Raw genomic sequence first — 21,136 nt, 5'->3', positions numbered from 1 at the left:
AGAGAAGGGAATGAAGGTGCATGATGGGAGCTTGGACCTCACAGGTTCACACCCAGACACTACAACAGCAGCAAGTCATAAGACTTGGCATTAAGGTACAATTTGAAACGTCAGTTAAACCATTTGCACAGCATCAAGGCGTATCCACACCATTATTGAACCGCCATGATACTGTACAGAAATGAGTTTTTGAACATGGATTTGAAATGTTTCTCCTACAGACACAGTACTTAACATTAACCTTGCAACTTAAAATGGACCTTTCCATTGAGAAAGTAGGAATAAACAAGGGGATGAATGCATAAACAAACAAAATGTGGTACAGAAAAATGATGCCATTGCATACAAAGTTTTCATGCATCTATACAGCAAAAAACCCTGTAGCCTCTTTAGCAGTCTTAAATCAACAGAAACCATTTTTCCTTGAATTTTCTCAGCCATATTTTACATTTTAGTGGAAGACAGAGCTCCTGATATTTTACCATGCAACCCAGAATACATATAAAATATATCAAGCATTTTCAATATAAGAAATGCATTATTTGCAAAGAATTTAGACTCATCTTCACTGTACTGGATTGGAATTTTGCACCAATACATGTATTTCAGGCAGCAATCCCAGGGCTATAGGCATTACTTGTTCAGACATATACACGCACGCAAACATGCACATAAGACTATAGGCATATAAGAAGTGAAGTTTCCATCCTAAGTTGAGTGGTTTGAGCCTGAAGCTCTGTGATGGTTAGAGAGATGTGACCACAGTGTGGTGTTGGTTTCACATTCTGGGGCTATTCTAAACACTGCTGACCACAGCTGGAGTACAGGCTGCGAATGGAAGCAGATGTGGGCCTGGCCACAAACGCCACCTCTCTACACCGAGAGCAGCAGTGGGCGGGGAAGTGGGGCCCAGCCCACCACGCCCCCACAAAAAATCTCCTCCCCAAAGGACCCTGGTGCAGGCTGAGTCAGAGCACAGGATTATGTCAACAGAATAAAGGACATCCCACAAGCAGACAACGGAGAAACACCCCTCACAAGAGGCAGGACAGCACAATGAAGTCTTTCAAGAGAATAAAATTCAGCACGTTTCTGGTTAATTTCTGCCAAACTGAAATGGGGGGGGTTTTGTTTGACAAACAAAAACAAATGAGAAGACTCCAAATTCAAAAAGGGGGTTCTACATAAAACACTTATTCCTGCACAAAACTGCAACAGTAGTTTATTACTTGATTGTCAGGATCCCCAACTGCTGTGCAATGGTGCACTTTCCATGATTAGAGCATTTTGGTGTGACCACAACTGTACGTTCACATTCCAGTACAGGACAAGACATGGCCCAGGCACAGACATGAAACTCACTCCTGAGTGTCAGCCCAAGTGCTTTCATCTGGGGGCATCACAGCTGGGCACTTGTAAACATTTGCTCCACATTCAAACTTGAAGCACTCAAAGTCCCTTTGAAGACAAAGCCATAAAGGACTTGCAGAGGGGAAAAAAAATAAATAAATAAATCACATTTAAATACAACTCCTAGAGGAAAAGTACATGTGTAGGTGGCCCACCTTGCAGAGACCCAAGACATCATTCTGGTAAAATCAAACTGTGCTGACATTTGTGAGACCAACAAGAAGTCCACAGCGATTTTGGCCCTGCACTGTTTACGCCACATGTCAAACGAGTTGGAGGCCCCACTGAAGCAGTTTCAAAACCAGAAATTGTAGATGGAAACAATGGTGTGAAAATGTACAAGGTTTCTCCTGAGAAACTGAAGCAGCCCTTTATTTTCAAACCTTTATTTTGTGACTATTATCATGTAGCTATATAACAACTCCTTCCAGCCCCATTGAACTGAAAATACTGCAGCAGTTTCAGGTACTGCAGGATAAAAACTAGTGGAAAGAAGGAAGAGTTGCAGGAAAACTACGCATTTTAGTGAGACAGATAAAGGAGATGGTCAAAGACAAAAACAGAACAAAACCCTGCACAGAAAATGGAGGGAGCCCTCAGCAAACAGCTGATTCAGACAGGCAAGTAATACTGATCAATAGTAACACAGGATTAAAAGTTGAAATAGAGAACCCACTGAGTCCAATTTGTGTCCATCTGCTTTGAATGCAGAATGGAACCCCAGCTCTTGCCTCACATAATCTGTGTCCCATCATTCTTGCAAGAGCTGGCACCTCCCATGTGCAGAGAGAGGATGGGAGCTGTTGGCTCCTCCCACTGTCACCACAGCAATGAAAGAGGCAGCATGGGGCCACCTGCCAGATAAAGCCAGCTACAAAGGCCCCCTGCTGGGCCCCTTCCCTCTGCTCCCCATTATCCATCACATTACTGTTTTGGACATTCCCTTCATAACACACAGGCATGCACACACTACACCATTTACATTTCTGGCCCAGTGAAGGGTTTCAGGGAGGGAAGGGTTGGAAGCTCCAGTCCATCAGATATTCCACATAGAACTCTGCACTCTGCTGTAAACACCTCCACTTTTTCAAAAGCCCCACCAGAATGGCAGAAATTCTCTTAAGGCCCATTTTTGGGGTAAAAGCAAAAGTAGAAGCCTTCCATATATGCAGCGCTGAAACAGCTTGATAAATGCAACAACTCACCTCAATTTTGTCCGTTTTGGCATCACCCCAGTAGAGCTTTCGCTCACCGTAGTCCAGTGCAAGACCATTGGGCCAACCCAGCGAGGTATTGACCATGATTACACGGTCAGTGCCATCCAGGGCAGCGCGCTCGATTTTCGGAACCTCCCCCCAGTCCGTCCAGTACATGTACCTGGAGATTAACATAAACTCACTCTGTGCAACAGTCATGTCAGCCATAAAGAAAATCACTCACATCCTTTTTGGGCAGTCAATAGTGTAACCAGTAACTAATGATTTTCTCAGATGGATATTTACCTGAAATGTACCTTCCTTTAGAATGCAGAAAGGTTACATGTACTGTATTTTATTACTCATTGTCATTAACCTATAAAATACTAGCAACATATTATAAGTGGTTATCAGTTTATGTGAACAGCATGACAGCTAGCCTTTTATAACAATTCACTTTAGATGTTCTGAAGTATACTGCTGGAATGCTACTATCTCATATGATATTTTGGATTCCAACGTAGCAGCCTAACATTGAAGGACAAATACTGTTTGTTTTCACTAGTCGGTTAATGAGGAAATGGTCTAGAGGGGTGATGGTAGTAAGAATAATGCCAGAAGATGCCAACTTTGACAGTCGATCTTGGTCAGTCTCGTTATATCGAGACAGTTTTGGGGTGGGGGCACTCAATGGAAAGTACACATAAAAGCGTAAACACTCTGAAACACAGTGAAGACTGAATACTGAGTGTGCAGTGGTTTCACCAGTTAAAATAACATTGTTGAAGGCTTTCTAAAAGAGTTAAATGTAAAATCCTTTAGGACAGGGAACAAAATAGAAATCCACAAATACCTACTGTACATCACACAATCTCCAGAGTAAACAGCATGCCTAAAATGTCTTGACAGTCAACTCATTACAAGGAAATATTTATATGAGCTGGCGTCATTGTGCATTGGCTTTGGAAAGGGGCTGACAATTTTGCCCAATGCTGTAGCAATACTTTTGATGTACACAGGTATACATACCCTGCAACAGGGTCCAAAACAATAGCCCTGGGCTCATCCAGGTCTTCAGAGATGAGGATCTTGCGCATGGTACCATTAAGTCGGGTCACCTCGATGCGGTCAGTGCCCGTGTCTGTCCAGTACAGGTTGCGGGCCACCCAGTCGACCGCAATACCATCCGGGTGATGAACCTGTGAAGTGACCAAAAACTGGCTCCCACTACCATCCAAGTAGGAGCGCCGGATAGCCCGCACATCATCATCTGTCCAGTAGACGTGGCCCTCCACGGGGTCGTAATCGATGGCAATGGCATGCCGGATGTCTTCAGTGTTCAGCACAATGTCAGTGAAGTCAGCTGTATCCAGAGAGATGCGTCGCAAATCTGTGCGTCGGGCTAGAAGCAACAGCTGAGTAGCACCTGGTCGGACACAACGGGGACCAATCAGAAATTCATGCCACAAAGGTTAAGCTATTCTGTTAATGCTATTGTAATTAAGGGAAACCTTGTGTGTCAACTTCTACATAATGACCACTGTACTAATTTTGTTTAGAGCCATATAACACCACCACAAATAAGGGCTAATTTATCCAGAAATACTGAAAAGATATATCCAGGACCTAAACTGAATAGTGCACAGTCATTCACAAAACCCTGAGAAATACCATCCTTACTGAATTCACAGCTTATAAAAGGAAAGATCTTTTTGAGCCAACCACTGTAAGGTTTATAGTAAGTACTATAGATGGTAGCACATTTCCCATTTAAAGGACATTCTCTTTAAGACTGGGCAACAGCCAGTTAAGTTTTCTTGTTGATACATGCCTGTGGTATTTTCCTAGCTCAAACCCCTCACAACCAATGTAAAACTGTACCAGTATCTATCTTTCATTTTCTATTAATCCTGAAAGCCCTCGCCCATTCTGTGTGGTGTAAAATGGGTATTGGGGGCAAGCTCTACAGGGCCACTCTGGACAATCAGGCATTACTAGTACACATTTGTTCAGGCACTGTATGCTGCAATCCCATGGCCCAGCCAGCACAGTGAACCAGGACAAAACTATTCTCTCTGATGGTGTTATGAGCACAGCTGAAAGTTTTTTTTTTTTTTTTTTTTAAAAGCTTTTTCTGTACAGGATGGGGCTTTATGGGAAATAATGCTTAGAGTAATGCTATACTGTATAGTGCCTGCTGTTTACAATCAGAGGAGCAATGGCATCTCCCAATATCTTATGTATTATGTACTTCAACAATGATTCTCTTAAACCCCAGATACTTCATTCAAAACTGTACTGGACAGCTGGTAGTACAGTGGTTACAGCTGCTGCCTTTGGCCCTAAAGGTCACTGGTTCAATTCTCACCTCCAGCTGTAATACCCAGCAGCAGCTTCACAGAGCTATGTAGGAGTGTTTTATTTCAACAAGTGAAAGGAGTGGGGCCAAAACAAATGTGGTTTGATTGCCTTCAACAAATGCCCTTCTCACAACATCCATTACATGTCTGAGGAAACAAACCAGAAAGTACAAAAACAGCAAAGCCATAAATCAGAGGTGGAAAGAAGTGGAGGTTTCCATGGCAACTACTAGGTCAGTGAGTGTCAGGAACGGTCATGAACACCAGACAGACAAAAGGGGAGGGGGTATCCATCCAAAAAACCGAGTCTCAGATTGTTTCTTAAAGACAAGGCAGTTAATGAAAAAGGCCGCAAACACTGATGCACTGGTTACTTGCATTACAAATATTTTGGTTACAAAAAACAAAACAAAAAAAAAATCCTCCACAGCTGTATTTGCTAAAATTTGTCTGTTACACTGCGTATCTTATGCTGTAAAAATAACCAGCTGTATGCAAAATATATTAGAAAAAAAGGCTAAATGGGAGTGTGGGACATCCTATTCTGTGGCACACCTAGTCAGTTTTCTGTTGGTTTCCACAAGAATACTTTGAATAATCGAGATCTTAAATTTTCTAACATTAATGAAAGCTAATAGTTACAGCACCTTTACAATATTCTGATGACATTTACTTGGACATAATTTCTTTCATCTTAAATTTTACAGCAACAAAAAAAAAAAAAAGGTAATTGAACTTTATCCCAGAAATTTCTGAGATGTATGTTACTTTGTTGAAAAGCACCCGCAAACTGAAAAAATACGTATGTAAATGTAAATTGTGATGCTATCATTCAGAAATGACAGATGATGCGTGTGGACAGCTATGTAATTCTATCCACCACGCATCATCCAGTGCCTGCAATAAAGCATGAAACACACATACTAACTGAAGCCGCTTATCCCAGGTGGGGTCGCGGCAAGCCGGAGCCTAACCTGGCAATACAGGGCGCAAGGCTAGAGGGGGAAGGGACACACCCAGGACAGGACGCCAGTCCATCGCAGAGCACCCCAAGCGGGACTCGAACCCCAGACCCACCAGAGAGCAGGCACAGGCCAAACCCGCTGCACCACCATGCCACCAAGGACGAAACGGCAAACGTTCAATACTTTTCCTTCAACAGAGGCTGCTAATGTTCATGTCCTTAAAAGTGGACATCCAATGCCACAGATCTGATAGATAAATTACAAGCACAAAAAGCAAAAGAGGAAGAAAAAGTGGGGAGGGGAACATACTGAGATGTTCCATTACAGACTGTGCTGAAAATTGATCACTCTCAAAAGTCACCCCAAAGTCTTCCTCCTCCACAAAGCTCACTTACCAAATGCATGTGTTTTAGGATTTCATAACAGCAATTAGGTCAGAGGTTGACTGATCTCTGCACAAGTACTGAGGATCAGGACTGTCTTTTAAAGAGCCACTGCTTCAAATTCTGGGGAAAACCCTTGAGGATTTTTTTTTCTTTACTGTGAACAAGTTCCTTTACCTGCATTAGCACATCAAATTGCATACGTGGGTGAAAACTAATGGAACCCCATTCAGCCCTGTTAAGCTAATAGACAGTATAAAGCACTTAAACCATGCAGCCATATGTATCATTGAGAAAGTAAGTGCTGTCTCCATGCAGGGTAATCTGCAGTGTGGTCTTTCAAACTTACCCTCCCGACAGGTCCGACCATCTTCCAGTAGCTGCACGCCAGTGGGGCAGGCACACTGGTAAAAGGGTTTTGTGGGTGAGAGCAGGCATAGGTGGGAGCAGTTGCCGTTCTTCAACGTACATGGGTTCATCAGGGCTTCAGACACAAATCAGGTGAGATGTTAAAGCAATGGCACAGCCCTGAACACAAACTATGAGCTCAATCACTCAGGTACACAAGATGTTTCTTAAAAGTTATTTGACCCTGCTACGAACCCCAAGAAGCCCGCACTAAAGGATCTAACGCAGTAAAGCATGTATGAAGCAACACCATCAACAAAAGGCCATCCAGTCACCTGATGGAAGTGCAGTGTAACCTGATGCAATAATTTAAGCCTGGGCAGTCAGAGCAACTCCTGGGCTCTCACTTAAGCATTAGACATTTTCTGCATTCTACCAGAGGAAGAAACAGAGCAGCTATTGTTTCCAGTGCCAGAGAACCAAAAAAGGCAATTTTGCAGTAATCACTTCTAAAGAATAATACCATTACAAAACAAATCCCAGAAACACTTGTGCATTGTTTCTAGAGACGTGAAAAAAGAGGAAACGATTAAGGGAAATGGGGGGGGGGGATTAAAAACACACGTCTTGGAGGAGAAACCTTAAAGGCTCATCTCGAAAAGCTCTGATATTTTCACACTGTGCCACGCATATTCCTCCAACATGGACATAAGCATGGCCTTGATCATACCAAGCGGCTGCCGGTCCTCGCTATACACATGGAGGTCCATGGGGGAGAAGATGTTGGTGTGGACCTCCTGCCGGTCCTCGCCTGTCTTCTTGTTGCAGGAATGGATTGAGTGGGTGTTCCAATCTGTCCAGAAGAGTGTGTCCTGGTAGAGAGTGAGGGCGAAGGGGTGTGGGAGCGAGCCCTTCACTACCACCTCCCTGACAGACACAGAGAAGGCATTTTATCTTTTGCTTTTATAATGGTCAGTTTATGAGCATTAATACTGGAACACAAGGCAACATGTTACAAAAGCATTTTTGAACCTGGGAATGAAACCAATCTGTCAATCAATGGCTCTTAATGTGAATTTCACCAGACCGATGACAAAGCTATTATTATAAATTATACTTCCATTGCGAGCCATTTAAACTGAAAATGAAACAAGTCACACAAAACGTGCAGAAAGATAGAATGTTACAGCATGCTTCCTTACTGAGTGCAGATTAGAGATGAATCGATTGACAGTTAAAGTACTTTAGTCTTTATGAATGTATAAATTTGCATTGACAATAGTATCCTGAGATAAGACCTGACGAAAATTACACGGAATGTTCCAAGACTAAGAGGCAGCAGAAAAGTGGTGAGGGGAAGCATACCGCAAGCTGCCATCCAGACTGGATCGGTGAATGAAATTATACTTTGCATCTGCCCAGTAAAGCTTAAGCTCGGTGTAGTCCAGCGTCAGTCCGTTTGGCCAGTAGATTTCGCTGTCCACGATTATTGATCGACTTGACCCATCCATTCCCGCCCGTTCAATTTTCGGAATTTCCCCCCAGTCTGTCCAGTACATGTACCTTCAGAAAGAAATGGAAACGAATGTAAATCAGATCAATTTAAAACAGAAAACAATGAAGTACTGGTATTATTAGTTATAAATACAGTGGAAAACTCCAAGGGGCATACTATGTGGTAGAGCTGCCCACAGGGCTGCAAGGACACCAAAGTTCAGCCACAGAAAGTACAGGGCTTTTGCCCTTTCTTCTGATCACCAGCTGGCTCCCCACAGCATGGGGTGGATACAGCTTATGGACAAAAGGGACACAATGCAACCAATTCAACATTGTAGCACTAGAAGCACAGCACAGGGAGCCAGCAGGCTCTTGTTTTGCAAATGCCAAGCCACAGGTGATCACAACCTCCTTCATCCACTTTTCATTGACATTAGAGCTACGGCAGTAATATGAAGATCTGCCCTGCCATTTTCTGTTCTTGCATACAAAGGGTCACCAGTGGAAACGATGTCCTTGATCAGTGATTGAAAGGAAAGCCATATCATTTAAGGAAATCTAGAACAGGAGGAAAGGAATAAGACAAATGCAAACTGCCATGATTTTTATACTTGAAAAGTTTGCAGCTTTTTAACTGAAAAGGGGTTTTTCAATTTTGAAAATATTGCTGCGTAAAGTTGCATATTATTCATATTAATCTGATACATTAATTCCAGCCAATTTATAATACTATATATTTTACAAAAATTATATATAGTCTTATAAGCATAAATGGTCACACAGCAGGTAGTAGCGCTACCTAACAATTCCTGGGCTGTGGTTTCATTACACCTCAATCCGTGTGAAGTTTAAATACTCATTGTGTTTACATGTCTCCTCTAGGTGGTCTGGCTTCCCCCCACAAACCAAACGTGTTTCAAGTGAATTGGTAACTCCAAATTGCCCCTAGTGTGTGAATGAATGTGTGTGATTGCTCTGAGATGGACTGGTATCCCATGCAAGGCTTTTCCTGCTTCATAAACTAAAACAGAATCCAGACCACCTTGACCTTGTAGTAGGCATGCGGCCATTGATAACTACTACCTACCTTATGATGGCACAATTAACTCATCCAAATTTATGAGAAAAATTTTGTCTTTCATAGTGTAATCAACTGAGGGGAAAAATACCAAAACTATAAACAGACATGTTTTCAATATGAAACATATATTAACCTGATACATTATACTGTAAAAGCAATCAACACTGTGCTTAAAGCATGTTAACAGCCAATATGTGGCAGCATGACTTGGGTCTTTGACTTTGAAACCTGTGTGTTTTTCTATAAAGCTCTTTCTATAAGTCACTCTGTTCCCTACCTTACAACCTTCGTCTCACTGTGGTCTCTAACAGGCCCCTCAAAATCACCCACACTACATTCCTGGCTACCTTTAAATCCAGGCTGAACAAGGCACATGTTAAGAATCACTTTCAATTAACACAGTGGACTGCTTTCCCTCTTTCTCTGTCATTTTTTTGTATTTTTAACTTATTTTGTATTCGTAGTATACGGTATTCAATCTGACTCAGGAAAGCAATAACACAGAAAATGTAAAACGTAGTGGAGGAGGGGTCTCTCTCTCTACCTGCTCTGTGTCACCACATTTCCACAAATCTAATGGCAATGCCAAACACAGCCAATAGCACTGTATGTCACAGAGAGTTTCTGCTCTGCTGAATTATTTTACAATACATATATTGGCGGAACACTAGTCTCATAGCAAGACCAAATCAAGAACATCTATAATGCTGACCTGTTCTTGTACCACCTTCTGTAGCACAAACCCAGACTCCATCCCATCTTGACTGCATGGTTCTCCTGCAAGCAAGAGGCACCCATCCACTGATGAGATTTGTGAAGCTCTCAGAACTCATCTTCTAATCATGGTGAACACTTATGAACTACTATTAAAGTAAGAGCCCTGAGATATTCCCTGATGATTTTCTGGAGAAAGTGAAACTGTACAGGAAGGTGCCTTTACAAAGGAAAATATTTGTTTGGAAGGAGAGAGAAGGAGTGGAGTGATTTGTCAGGGTGATATATCCTGTGATTTTGCATGAACACAAAAGAAGAGAGCAGCCACAGGAGTCCTGTGCTAATGGATGCTTTTGTTTCCCAAAATTGGCCTCTGACACCCCAAACAGCTGGAGTGCCTCCTCCCCTAGCAACACAGCCACCCCCTACTCAACCGCCATGGACAAAATACATCAAGTACGACAGGACATATGCAATGACCCCCCCCCACGCTGGGAGGTGGTGAAGGGGTAAGTCCCATGTGCTGATTGGTCCTCAGGCACTGGGGTGGGGGTGGGTGTTTTGTCAAACAGGACATTCACACATTTGTATGAAAGACAATGATCTGCTCCATGTCTCCCTCCCTCTGGGCAATTGTGGGTTTCTTTACAAGTAGAACTGGATTACATTGACAAGTGATTTGGCACATTTTTGAACACTTTGTTCAAAGGCAACACTGGATGGAAACCAGAGTGTACTGTTAATACTTTAGGATGTTAGTATACTAACAACATATCCTTATATGAGTCTCAACCATAACCCAGTGAACTTACTGAAATAAAAAACAAAAATACAAGACTTCTCAGAAGGTTTAAAAGCCAGAAATACTGGTTACCTAGTCTGGCTAATCCTCAGTATCTTCTATGTGGCAACCAGGAACATGTACAATATGAATGAAGAGGTGTTTACAGAGAGGGAACTGCCCTCCAGACAGAAAATAACAGTGTATGAACACCACTAATTAGCATAACAGCCTTGCTATAATTATCAGGGCACAGACATGGTTACAGCTGCACATTTGGCTGTACTGAGGTGGAGTCTGCTGACCCCATAAGCACCATAAAAGACAAAACATTTCAGTTAAACAGCTACCAGTGGGTCTTATCTCTCATCTTGTTTTATAATTTTCACAGAACAGGTCCAGTCATCTTAGAAGAAACGTGCAACAAATGCAAAAGAAAATGGAAAAACAAATACACCTCTGCAGATCTGGTCAGTTACATAAACCCTGCTGTGCTACATACATCACAGCAACAAAAGATATGCATCACAATAAAACTCATACCACTTTGTTTTAAACTTCTGTGCTAAAATTCACATAGAGCTGGTCAGATAATGGGAGCGAGAGCCATGCAAACAGAGACTGTGTGCCAAGAAGGTGAGAAGTACAAACCAAAAGTATAAACAAACAACGGACTTTTAAGGCATGGGTTCTGATGAGCCTGTAAACACTGTGTGCCTGACACAGCGAGTCTGGGAATGCAGTGGAAAGTGGTTTGGTTACACAAGCCAGGCAGTGGAGTGTGGTGGAGCCAGTGCAGAGACAAGAGGGGTGTAAACTGGTTGAACGTGAGAGGGTGAAATCTGAGGGGAACAAGCACAGAACAGTGCCACGGCCACGCAGCCCCACTCTCTTGTACAAGTATTCCATCAGCTAAGACAAGGGCATGCTAGAGGCTGTCATTACCAGAGGTTAAGAGAGGTCAGTGTTGGAGAAGGACTTCTGAACAGAATCACACTGGGGGGTTCAGAAGGACAAGGGTGGGGTTGCATCCAGCTGGGGTGGGACTGTTAATGAGACTAATTTTGCAGTTCTCAAAAACTTTCTCTGCAACTGCACAAGAGCACTTAGCTGTCCTCATCATGTGCATGTAAATTTAGCACATGCTATACAAACCAAGCTCAAATCTTTCAAAAAATTTCCTTTTCAAAGATACTCAATCACTGCAGGCTTTTTGCAGTATTTCAAAATTGGCTTTGACAAAGTATAAAAATGTACTGATAACCCACTGCCCTACATTTGCATCAGACCATGGCATAAGCTTGTTCCAGGGTCAATTCACATGGGTATCACTATAGGCGTGGCCAAGAAACCAAGGTTTCATTATTTTTATGACTGCCATATATTTAAAGGATCCAACAAATGGATACTCAGAATAAGAAAGCTGGCAAGGACATGAAGTTGCAATCTGAAAGTTGCTAGTTAGTTACTCTTCACTATGATAGTAAAAGTGTTACAGAATGAACACAGTAAAGCTACAATTGGGGTATGCAGGCATTGGTTGAACACAGTAAATATCTTAGAATAAGCAACAAAACACCTTTCTGCAGCAGTGTTGAATTATGCACGACGTGCAAAGCCATAATAAGACGGCATAAACCAGGAAAATTGTGAAAGCAAAATGAAGGCAGAAAATGCCCTCCTTTGTGGCCTTTGACTGTGAATAAGACAAGCTGCAGCGTGTCCAGAGGCCACGTTAGGGTTATAACGGCATTCGTTAAACTGATTTCATTTCTCCGGGAACACAATCACAAAACACATGAGCCCTCATGTATCATTTATGTACCACATACTTTAGTTAAAAATATCTTGCCCTTCCTTATAAACTGCTTTTGTCAGAAGGCCTACAGAGCAGTATTTTAACACTTTAGTTTTGTATGTTACTAGCAAGCAATGTTCATTATTTACACTTTAACCATGTTTGTGCTTAATTCAGGGATTAAAATCTCAACATTGCCCTCAAATTTACACACTACAGTGTGTGAGAATCAGTTGAAAAACTGGGTTTTATTGAACTGCTATAAAATAAATCCAAAATGGAGAGATCCAAGGTAAATGGGAACATAGCAACAGGTGAGCCCATCACCTAGTGGTGTTGCACACAGTTTAGCCATCTGTGCAGTGTGACCTCTCATTACAAAAGTTTTACAATACCAACATTTTTCAAAACCCTTCTGTAAAACAGGCTACCAGTCCTTGATCCAGTATATCACACAGTTCCAATAAGCACATGTCAAAATCATAATGGTACAAATTCAAGGAGTCACAGAGCCATCCGTTGGCAGGTGTGCATACAAACACCCTTGTAAGAGTGGAGGTACATCCTGCTGCATGCAATGTAGCTTGTCCAGGTAAGAGCTGGGAATAGCAATGATATGGCACACTTGCACTATGAACTCCCATCAAGTCCTATTAGTACGGAAAGGGCACCACTGACAGGCCTTGGCTCTTAATCCATGTACATATCTTCCAGGACTGTTTAAACAGGAAGCAATCAGATACAATGTGCATCTCCCTCTAGAAAGCCTTGGAACCAAAATAAAGGGGAAAGGAGTCGTGGATCAGGCTTTCAAAAGACTGCCGTACTATAAGGTAAACCCCCACCTGCTGTGCCACGCTAAGCTACCCATGGCCTGAGACGTTGCAAATGCCTACCCATTGCCCCCTCCAGCAATGCCTACCCATTGCCCCCTCCAGCCCTATGCCCCTCTTCTATGGAGAGCAAAGCCAAAGGCATTAATCAGCTTCTCTGGTGCCACACAAGTTCAGCATTTAGGTCATTAGAGAGATTTTCTCTTGGAGAGAAAACTGTACAGACAATCACCAGCAATAACAAGAAAAATCACCACAGAAGATTAGGCTACTGAGGTGGGATGACAAAGGGATTTAGACTTCCGTGAAGAACCCCTGTGCTTTCTGTCAGGGATGCGCTGCTATTAAGACAGGCTGTTAAATTTAAGAGGACATTTTACTGTTAAATCTTAGGGAATCAAACAGGTTGTAATCTTTTGGCCCCTGCAGGATGATCTGGGGGCTTTCCATTAGAACCGACGTGACCAGCCACACAAACTAAAGCTTCCATGAGTCTCTGTGCTTCACATACACTTTCAGCTTTGCAAGCATCCTCCACTGTTGATGTGACCACCAGGATACTGGCTCCATATTTCTCATAGTGGTAATGCTATAGCACCCAGTAATTCAACCCCGCATTCATTTATTTGTATGACCAAAGCTCACTTGAAATAAAGCGAAAACTTCAAGTAACCATTTGACCAACTGACAAAACAGACATGCTCAATGTTCTATTATAGAGAGGCAGGGAAAATGGAATGCAGTAGCTATGCAACAACACTTGGTGATCCATCTCATACAGCTCAGCTGGTTTCACTTGGCCTGACCAGGGCTTATGAACACCAAGGCTACAAGTTTCAGATTTACTTGCGAGTTCTTTCCATTGTCTCAGATATGACAAAAACGACATGTTATGTTTGGATTGGGATGAAAAAATGTAAGGCTTTGTGGTTTGTTAAGGTTCTAGTACTAAACAAGCCATCAGTCAGCTATTTACACAGCCACACAAATAGCTGTGGGGTGGAGGGGACTGGTTTGTTTTCAGAGTAAGAAAATCAAAAACATGATCATCTCGCATACATTTTTCATCTGACTATAAAACCATAAAAGTAAAAGGCAACTTAGGTTAAAGAAAAAAATACATTTCAGATGAATCAATGCCTTGGAACTCTGTACTTATGTGGAACTAGGTCCACAGTAATAACAGAAAACAATCTTCACTGAGAAATTGTCGATTTTGTCTACACCAGCACTAATTTTCATGCAGAGTTCATGCATTAGACTTGTAACACAGAAGTGGGGGGGGTGATAATTAAAAAGCTTCCTAATGCATTCACACAATGGAGTAATTACAGGGCTGTAGGCCAAGCGCTGGCTCCTCTATGCTCTGCCAGGAACCAAGACCTGTCCGGATGCCTGCGCAGAATGTTCAGAGACATCCCCCTCTACCATAATCGCTCCCCCAACCTGCCATGGTCCAAAGTATGGGGTGTAATTAAAATAAAACCTATGAATACATTATGAGCAGCTTTTATCAAAGCCCTAGAGAATTAAAATGCTAATTCCCACATCTCTCTAGTGATGGACGAGATGCGTAATTTGATGGCAACGGGTGACAAGAAGTGCAGGACATGGACCAGTCCCAATCTGCAGCATCCACCCCCACTACTACCAGCACTAAGCGAGATCCTGAATACCTTAAGACAAACCTACGGAATTCAGGTTTTGCTGAATAGTAACCCCAAAAATAAGTCAACTACATTTTATCAGTCAATGTTCAGATTTGTAGGAAATACACTATAGGACAGCTGGCAGTTAAGTGTGCAATGGCCACTTGTGTTCATCTTCAGCTTTTCATACATTGAGATTAGAACAAGCTAACCAAAAGAGATGCTTTTGTAGTCTTTTTCCTCTAGAGTTTCCTAATGGCTAACATATATAGTATTGCTTTACAACCAAGGTTCTTTGTAATAGCATCATTTGTCTCAGTACATGTAAACTCATTTTTGCAGCATGCTTTCCAACTCCTCAGACTGAGGTCTGCAGATAATCAGTTTATATTTATAAAGCGTACAACTAATTCCTTAGAATTTTGTAAAGAAGTCATCACTGATAGCCAAGAAGTGTCATTTGTAACAAGCGCTGTCTGCTAAAGGTACGTTCCATGCCCACCTCTTTCCTCTCCTTCACACAGGTAGACAAGTTACTCGCCCAGGGGGTAGCTGTTCACGCAAGTCTGGCCCATATCTCTTGCAGTTGTTTGCCTGTGGCAGGACTTCAAAGGGGAGCAGACTCGCATGGGACAGACATCACCTTGAGCCTGAGCATGGCCAGGCACTGCTGGGCACAGTATACAGGCTAAGGGGAGGGGGAGTGCTGCTCATGGAAATTTACAGCATACTCTGGACCACTGAGAAGAAAATGACACTTCAGACAATGCCCACCCAGCATCATTCCTCCCAACTGGGTGTCAAAATGCATAAGTTCTGAAAATACCAGCAAATGACTTATGCTGTGAAGCTATACAATAAGTTTGGCTTTTTTAATTCACATGGAGGGCTAATTGGTGGCTTCCATGTACACAGCAGGTGGTGAGCGTAAGACTGAAAGAGGGGGGTATAAAGTCATGGAAATGCATCAAGTTCTCATCCTCAGGTTTCAGATGAAATTCCAAAAAATAATAAAAACACAGGCTGAAGTTTTGCGCAGCTGGGAACCCTCTCAGATCTGCTCAAAGGAAGCAGTAACTAATACCCCTGAGATTCATTTGCATGCTTCTTAAAAAAAAAAAAAAATGTAGCAACAGTGTAAGCAGAGTCACAACCATAATACACTGGACAGTTGTCTCAACTTGGGATGAGTGGATTAGGACTGGTGGCCTGTGCCAACATGGGTGGGACACAAAAACTGCTGGACCAAGTTTATAAATAGCATAGAAGCCAGGGGCTCCCTGGGGTGAAAAAAAGCTAAGACCTTACACACAACCAATAGAAGTTAAAAGAAATATGCTTGTTACCGGTGGACTGAGTTCATCTCTAGGGAGCACATTCTAAATGAATATTTGTATGCAAGAATGATAAAAAAAGAAAAGGAAAAAAGTACAGGAAGAAATTGAACATTTTGTAAAGCAATACAGTGCTTTTATTCCATTTGAATACAAACAAAAGAGAAGAGGGGATTATTTCCTCCATGGTAAAGACCACCTGTCCTAGACCCCTGGACCCTGACATTACGCTGTTGACAGAAACAAAGGGCACTTGTGCCACCAGGGGCTATCGCATGGCATGATGGGACCATGCTTCCAACAAAGTCAATGACACATGGGAGGCCAGTAAGACCCTCCACACAGTAGTGTCTGGTTCCCCAGTCCCCAACAAACCTGCACCTAAATTGCATTTTTTGTCAGCAGATAGCAAAATTAAACAAACACTTGGATGTTCACTTCAGGACCCTGTTCTGAAGTTCACACTATTAAGGTAAATTTTGGTTGCATAGTCACATGCACACAGGCTCCTTTATTCAGAACCACATAAACAGGACACAGGACCTTTATACTCCTATTTGCTGTATATGACATTTCAACCTACAGCTCTGTTCATTATTTTGCCATGTAAACAACAACAGATATAACTAACCTGAGGGGAAACTCCTAAACACACGTGCCCCACAAACAGGCAGACACAAAGTTTCCACCACAATGAAAAGAACTTCTGCCACACCATTGTTAGTGCTCCATAAATAAAGTATCACTTACTGAGCTGTGTTCTGACAGTAAAAGCAACAGACATTCAGCAGGGGAAGCCAGATCCTTTCCAGGCTCCTCCCACTTAGCACAGCAGTTGGAGGCAAACTTACACCTCAGGTTGGGCATCACAAGCACATATGGCAGCGTCACAGCTTAACTGTGATCCGGCAAACGAGTGCATTTTTCACTTCATTATACATGCGAAACGCATCGGTTTCCCAGGGAATGACAAGAGACAGACTCTGTCTTCGTCCAGCAGCAGGCACACTTTTGGCCCTCCAAATTGTCACACAAATGAAGGCAAGAAAGACACAGACTGGAAGCAGATGACTGCTAAAAACATTCCACAAGTACTTTGAGAGATGACTATAAATATTGATACTGATGAAAATGTGCAGGAAAATACATATGTAGCAGTAGGAAAAAAAAAAAAAAAGTAGAGGAAGTGAAAAATGTCAAAAAAAAGTGGTGGAGAACCTAAAGGCTTTCATGATGAATAGCGAAAGGTATCAATATATGTAATCATATTCCCATCATAAATGTGACTGGTGGGACACTTGCAGTGATTTAAAATCAATACACACTAGCACAAATTGAAGGAAGGGTCCTAAAGGTTTTAGATTTCTTAATGGACAGAAACTTGACAGCTTGTCTTCTATTTCATATGTGTTGCAAAGTAACACCACTACCAATGATCCTGTAAACCTACTGGTATATCAACTGTGTCTATGAAGGGGGGCTCTTGCTTGGTATTCTAGGTAAATGCATTAATATTACTGGTTTCTTTGAGAGGAATAAGTAGCTCCAAGCTAAGCCTTGGACATCAAACTATTCAGTTTGTCAGGTACGTATTATTTTGGTTATATTTCTGGATTCACGCCAATTCTCAGTTGTATTAATGAATTAAATTCAGCAGGCAATAATATTATCCAGAAGAGCTACTCTTCACATGTGGATCAATGCCTGCAAACCCATGAAACTCAGAGAAATACTGGGGTCCACAGCGGATTAAACCTGGGCAGGTGCACGTAAGGAATGGCTGCCAAATATATGGCTAGGGAGACATGTACTATGAAGATGTTAAGATGTAAAGGTCCTCTATCCACAGCATTCTGCCATCATTCACACTAAAGAGGAAATGTGAGCCATTTAACTTGCACACATACCATCACCCTGAGTAATTCTCCAGGTACACAGTATCCGATCGTGACAAGTGATCAAGGATAGCAATGGCATATTGGTACAGAGGGAATTCCCACTGCGTGACAGAAAAACAACAGTACAAGAAAGGGTTCACCACATAATTGATCTCAATTCTTGAGGACCCTACCAATGTACCTTTCAGGAAATTTTAATTGTGTGAAATTTTTTCACTTTGACAGCTGAGTTTAAAGGAAAATGAGTGCATTTTGTTCAAGTGATTAAACTTGACCATTCAGGAAAATAAGATGCTATTCTGAAAGTTATTTACATCCTGCAGTAAATGCCACTAAAACAGACTTCTGAAAGGTGATACTCTGCATGCCAGCAGATTCCTACCCCCATCCCTTTGTACACTAGAGCAAAGTAAAACCACTAAACAAGGGACAGCAGCATTGCTTGCATTAGAGGCTGTGGGTACCTCATATCCATAAGTGTCTCACTGCCTCGGTTGTCCCATTTCCTGCAGGTATTTTCTCCCTCAATTAAAACCTTTCAGGTCTTTATAGAGAGCATTTGTGGTATCATTTGGCCAAGAGTGCTCATTTCAATTTTTATCATGTTGAGAAAAATGGAGCTTTAGGGAAAAGGTGTTCAACAAAAAGGTGCAACTGTAATCATAATGGTAATGGAATATGAGATTCAAAATTCAACTTCAACAAGCAAGTCAAAATCTATGTTATGCAGAGAGATCAACTGTGTAAGAGACTGACAGTAATGGTTCCCTTGAGTGATCAATAGACAACATTTTCTGAGACACCAAATGCAGATGACAGCAGATGTTTATTATATTACCGTAACATCCAGACTTTACAAGAAAAGCATGAATTACACTGAACCAAGGAAGAGAGGGGAAAATTTTTTTTTTTTCCAAGTAACAGCTTGAGGAGTAAATAAATGTGAAACAATGCCATTTAAATTTCTACTACTCAAGTCTTATGGTCAACCAGAAAAAAATCATAGCACTTAAAAACTGATCCCTTGTTCTTGGGTACACAGAACAGCAGTTGCAATCAGAAAGCCAGGCTAAACAAAGACTCCAATTTATACAACAGACTGAAGTGCGCTGACCTTAAGTAAACCACAAAGCAAGCAGAAGAGTGATTAGCCTCTCACTGAGAGATCACACCATGACCTGTTTGTTGCCCTTCCTTGGGGAGCAGATGCCTTTATAATCACACGCTGATATAAAGCATTCCGAAGGTGCCGCTGCACGAATGCACTGCAGACTCCCCTTACATGGAACCGAATACAACAACTCACATGTCCGCCCCTTTCCTAGGGAGGGGGAAAAGAGGTCTTTGTTCAGGACTGAGATTAGGCACTTTCCCCAAAGAGCTCCCTGAGCAGTTTGAAACCCAATCTGGCCAGAGCCAACAGAAGTTGAATTTTTTCTCACGCAACCCAAACAAGACAGACTATTCTATCAGAGAAACACTGACTCACCCTCTCGCTGGATCTAGGGCTATAGCCCTTGGCTGGTCCAAGTCCTGCCAGAAGAGCACTTTGCGTAAAGACCCATCAAGTTCTGCCACCTCAATGCGGTTGGTCTCTGAGTCGGTCCAGTAAAGCTTGGCTCCAAGCCAATCGCAGGCCAGACCATCAGGTGAGGCCAAGCCTGATACCACTGTTATGGGGGGGCCAGCCGATTGGTTCAGGGAGATGCACTTGATGGCCTCCTCACTGACATCGCTCCAATAGATGAGACCATGGTCAAAGACGAAGTCCACGGCTGCCGCATCCTCCAGGCCGCTCACCACCACCGTAGCATTGCCCTTGCTCTGCGCTGCATCCACCAACCGTAAGTCCCGCCGGTTTGCATACAGCAGCAGTGGCGTGCCTGGAGGATGGAGAAAAAACATGGCAATATAAACATATCACAAACACATAGTGCAGATCAAAAGTGCAAGTAGCCTTAAAACAAATAGAAAAACACTTCAATAGATAAAACTCATATGCAAAAACAGGATTCATTGCCTGCTACCTACAGGGTAACTCCTCCCACTACACAAGCCACCATTTACACACCAGCACTAGAATGCTGTTCACTCATGCTTAGTTGCCCTCAAACCTGTAGAAACATCTCCTCACTTTAAGCACATGGTTAGATTAGGCAGAAGTAGTCACCATGCATAAAGTATTACTGTGTGTCTGCAGTCCCTGGGAACAATGATCTAAAATGCAGCTCAACACATGTTTTTTTTTTTTTTTTCTTTAAAAAAAAAAAAAAAAAAAAAGTGCTGGAGAAGACCAAACCAGGGATTCGTGTCAGTACACACTACAGCTGGAAGGTGATTCACATCAGAATGTCATGCAGATGGAGGGAATTTAAAATTCAAATCATTCCACTTAACATGTGTTAGACCCAAATAACAGCTTCCTTGGCATTCAAGCATTTACATTTATTCATTTAGCTGATGCTTTTCTTCAAAACAACTTACACTGTTAAGGTTACAATTATTTACCTATTTTTACAGCTGGGTAATTTTACAGGAGCAATATTAGGGAAAGTGCCTTGCTCAAGGGTACTACACCCAGAGGGGGATCAAACCTGTGACCTGTGGATTCAAAGGAAGTAGCTCTAACCACTATGCTACCAGCTATCCCCTTACAACAAACGAATGAAGCATTTAATCCCAAAACTTCCAAGGCTTAGGACCGCAGCTAAGCAGTTATTGCAATACAGTACGTTGCAGAGGGGTAAAAACAGCACCCCCATTCATTAAGTCCCAATGGAATGTCTACCACGACTGCTGACCACACACTTCACAGCATTTTATATTAAATGAACTTTATACTGTAATACAAATCATTTACACGTATGTTTAATGAACTGTCCCAGCTCA

General features: G+C 42.2%; 1 protein-coding gene across 1 annotated transcript in view; it reads right to left on the bottom strand.

Moving 5' to 3' along the window:
• The window catches only part of LOC108942571 (low-density lipoprotein receptor-related protein 6-like), a 34,555-nt gene extending 14,426 nt beyond the window's left edge, over window positions 1-20,129 (bottom strand). The window contains exons 1-6 of the mRNA XM_018765992.1: window positions 19,737-20,129; window positions 8,028-8,225; window positions 7,393-7,589; window positions 6,664-6,798; window positions 3,636-4,032; window positions 2,616-2,787 (exon numbers count right to left, since the gene is read on the bottom strand). Of these exons, the coding sequence (XP_018621508.1) occupies window positions 2,616-2,787; window positions 3,636-4,032; window positions 6,664-6,798; window positions 7,393-7,589; window positions 8,028-8,221 (1,095 nt within the window). The 5' untranslated portion in view covers window positions 8,222-8,225; window positions 19,737-20,129. The remainder of the gene's footprint in view (window positions 1-2,615; window positions 2,788-3,635; window positions 4,033-6,663; window positions 6,799-7,392; window positions 7,590-8,027; window positions 8,226-19,736) is intronic.
• Between the last annotated feature and the right edge of the window lie 1,007 nt (window positions 20,130-21,136).

The sequence above is a fragment of the Scleropages formosus genome, chromosome 5, assembly GCF_900964775.1.
Source record: "Scleropages formosus chromosome 5, fSclFor1.1, whole genome shotgun sequence".
NCBI classification, from domain to species: domain Eukaryota; kingdom Metazoa; phylum Chordata; class Actinopteri; order Osteoglossiformes; family Osteoglossidae; genus Scleropages; species Scleropages formosus.
The sequence above is the reverse complement of the archived record's forward strand: the minus strand, read 5'-3'. Positions and strand labels throughout refer to the sequence as shown.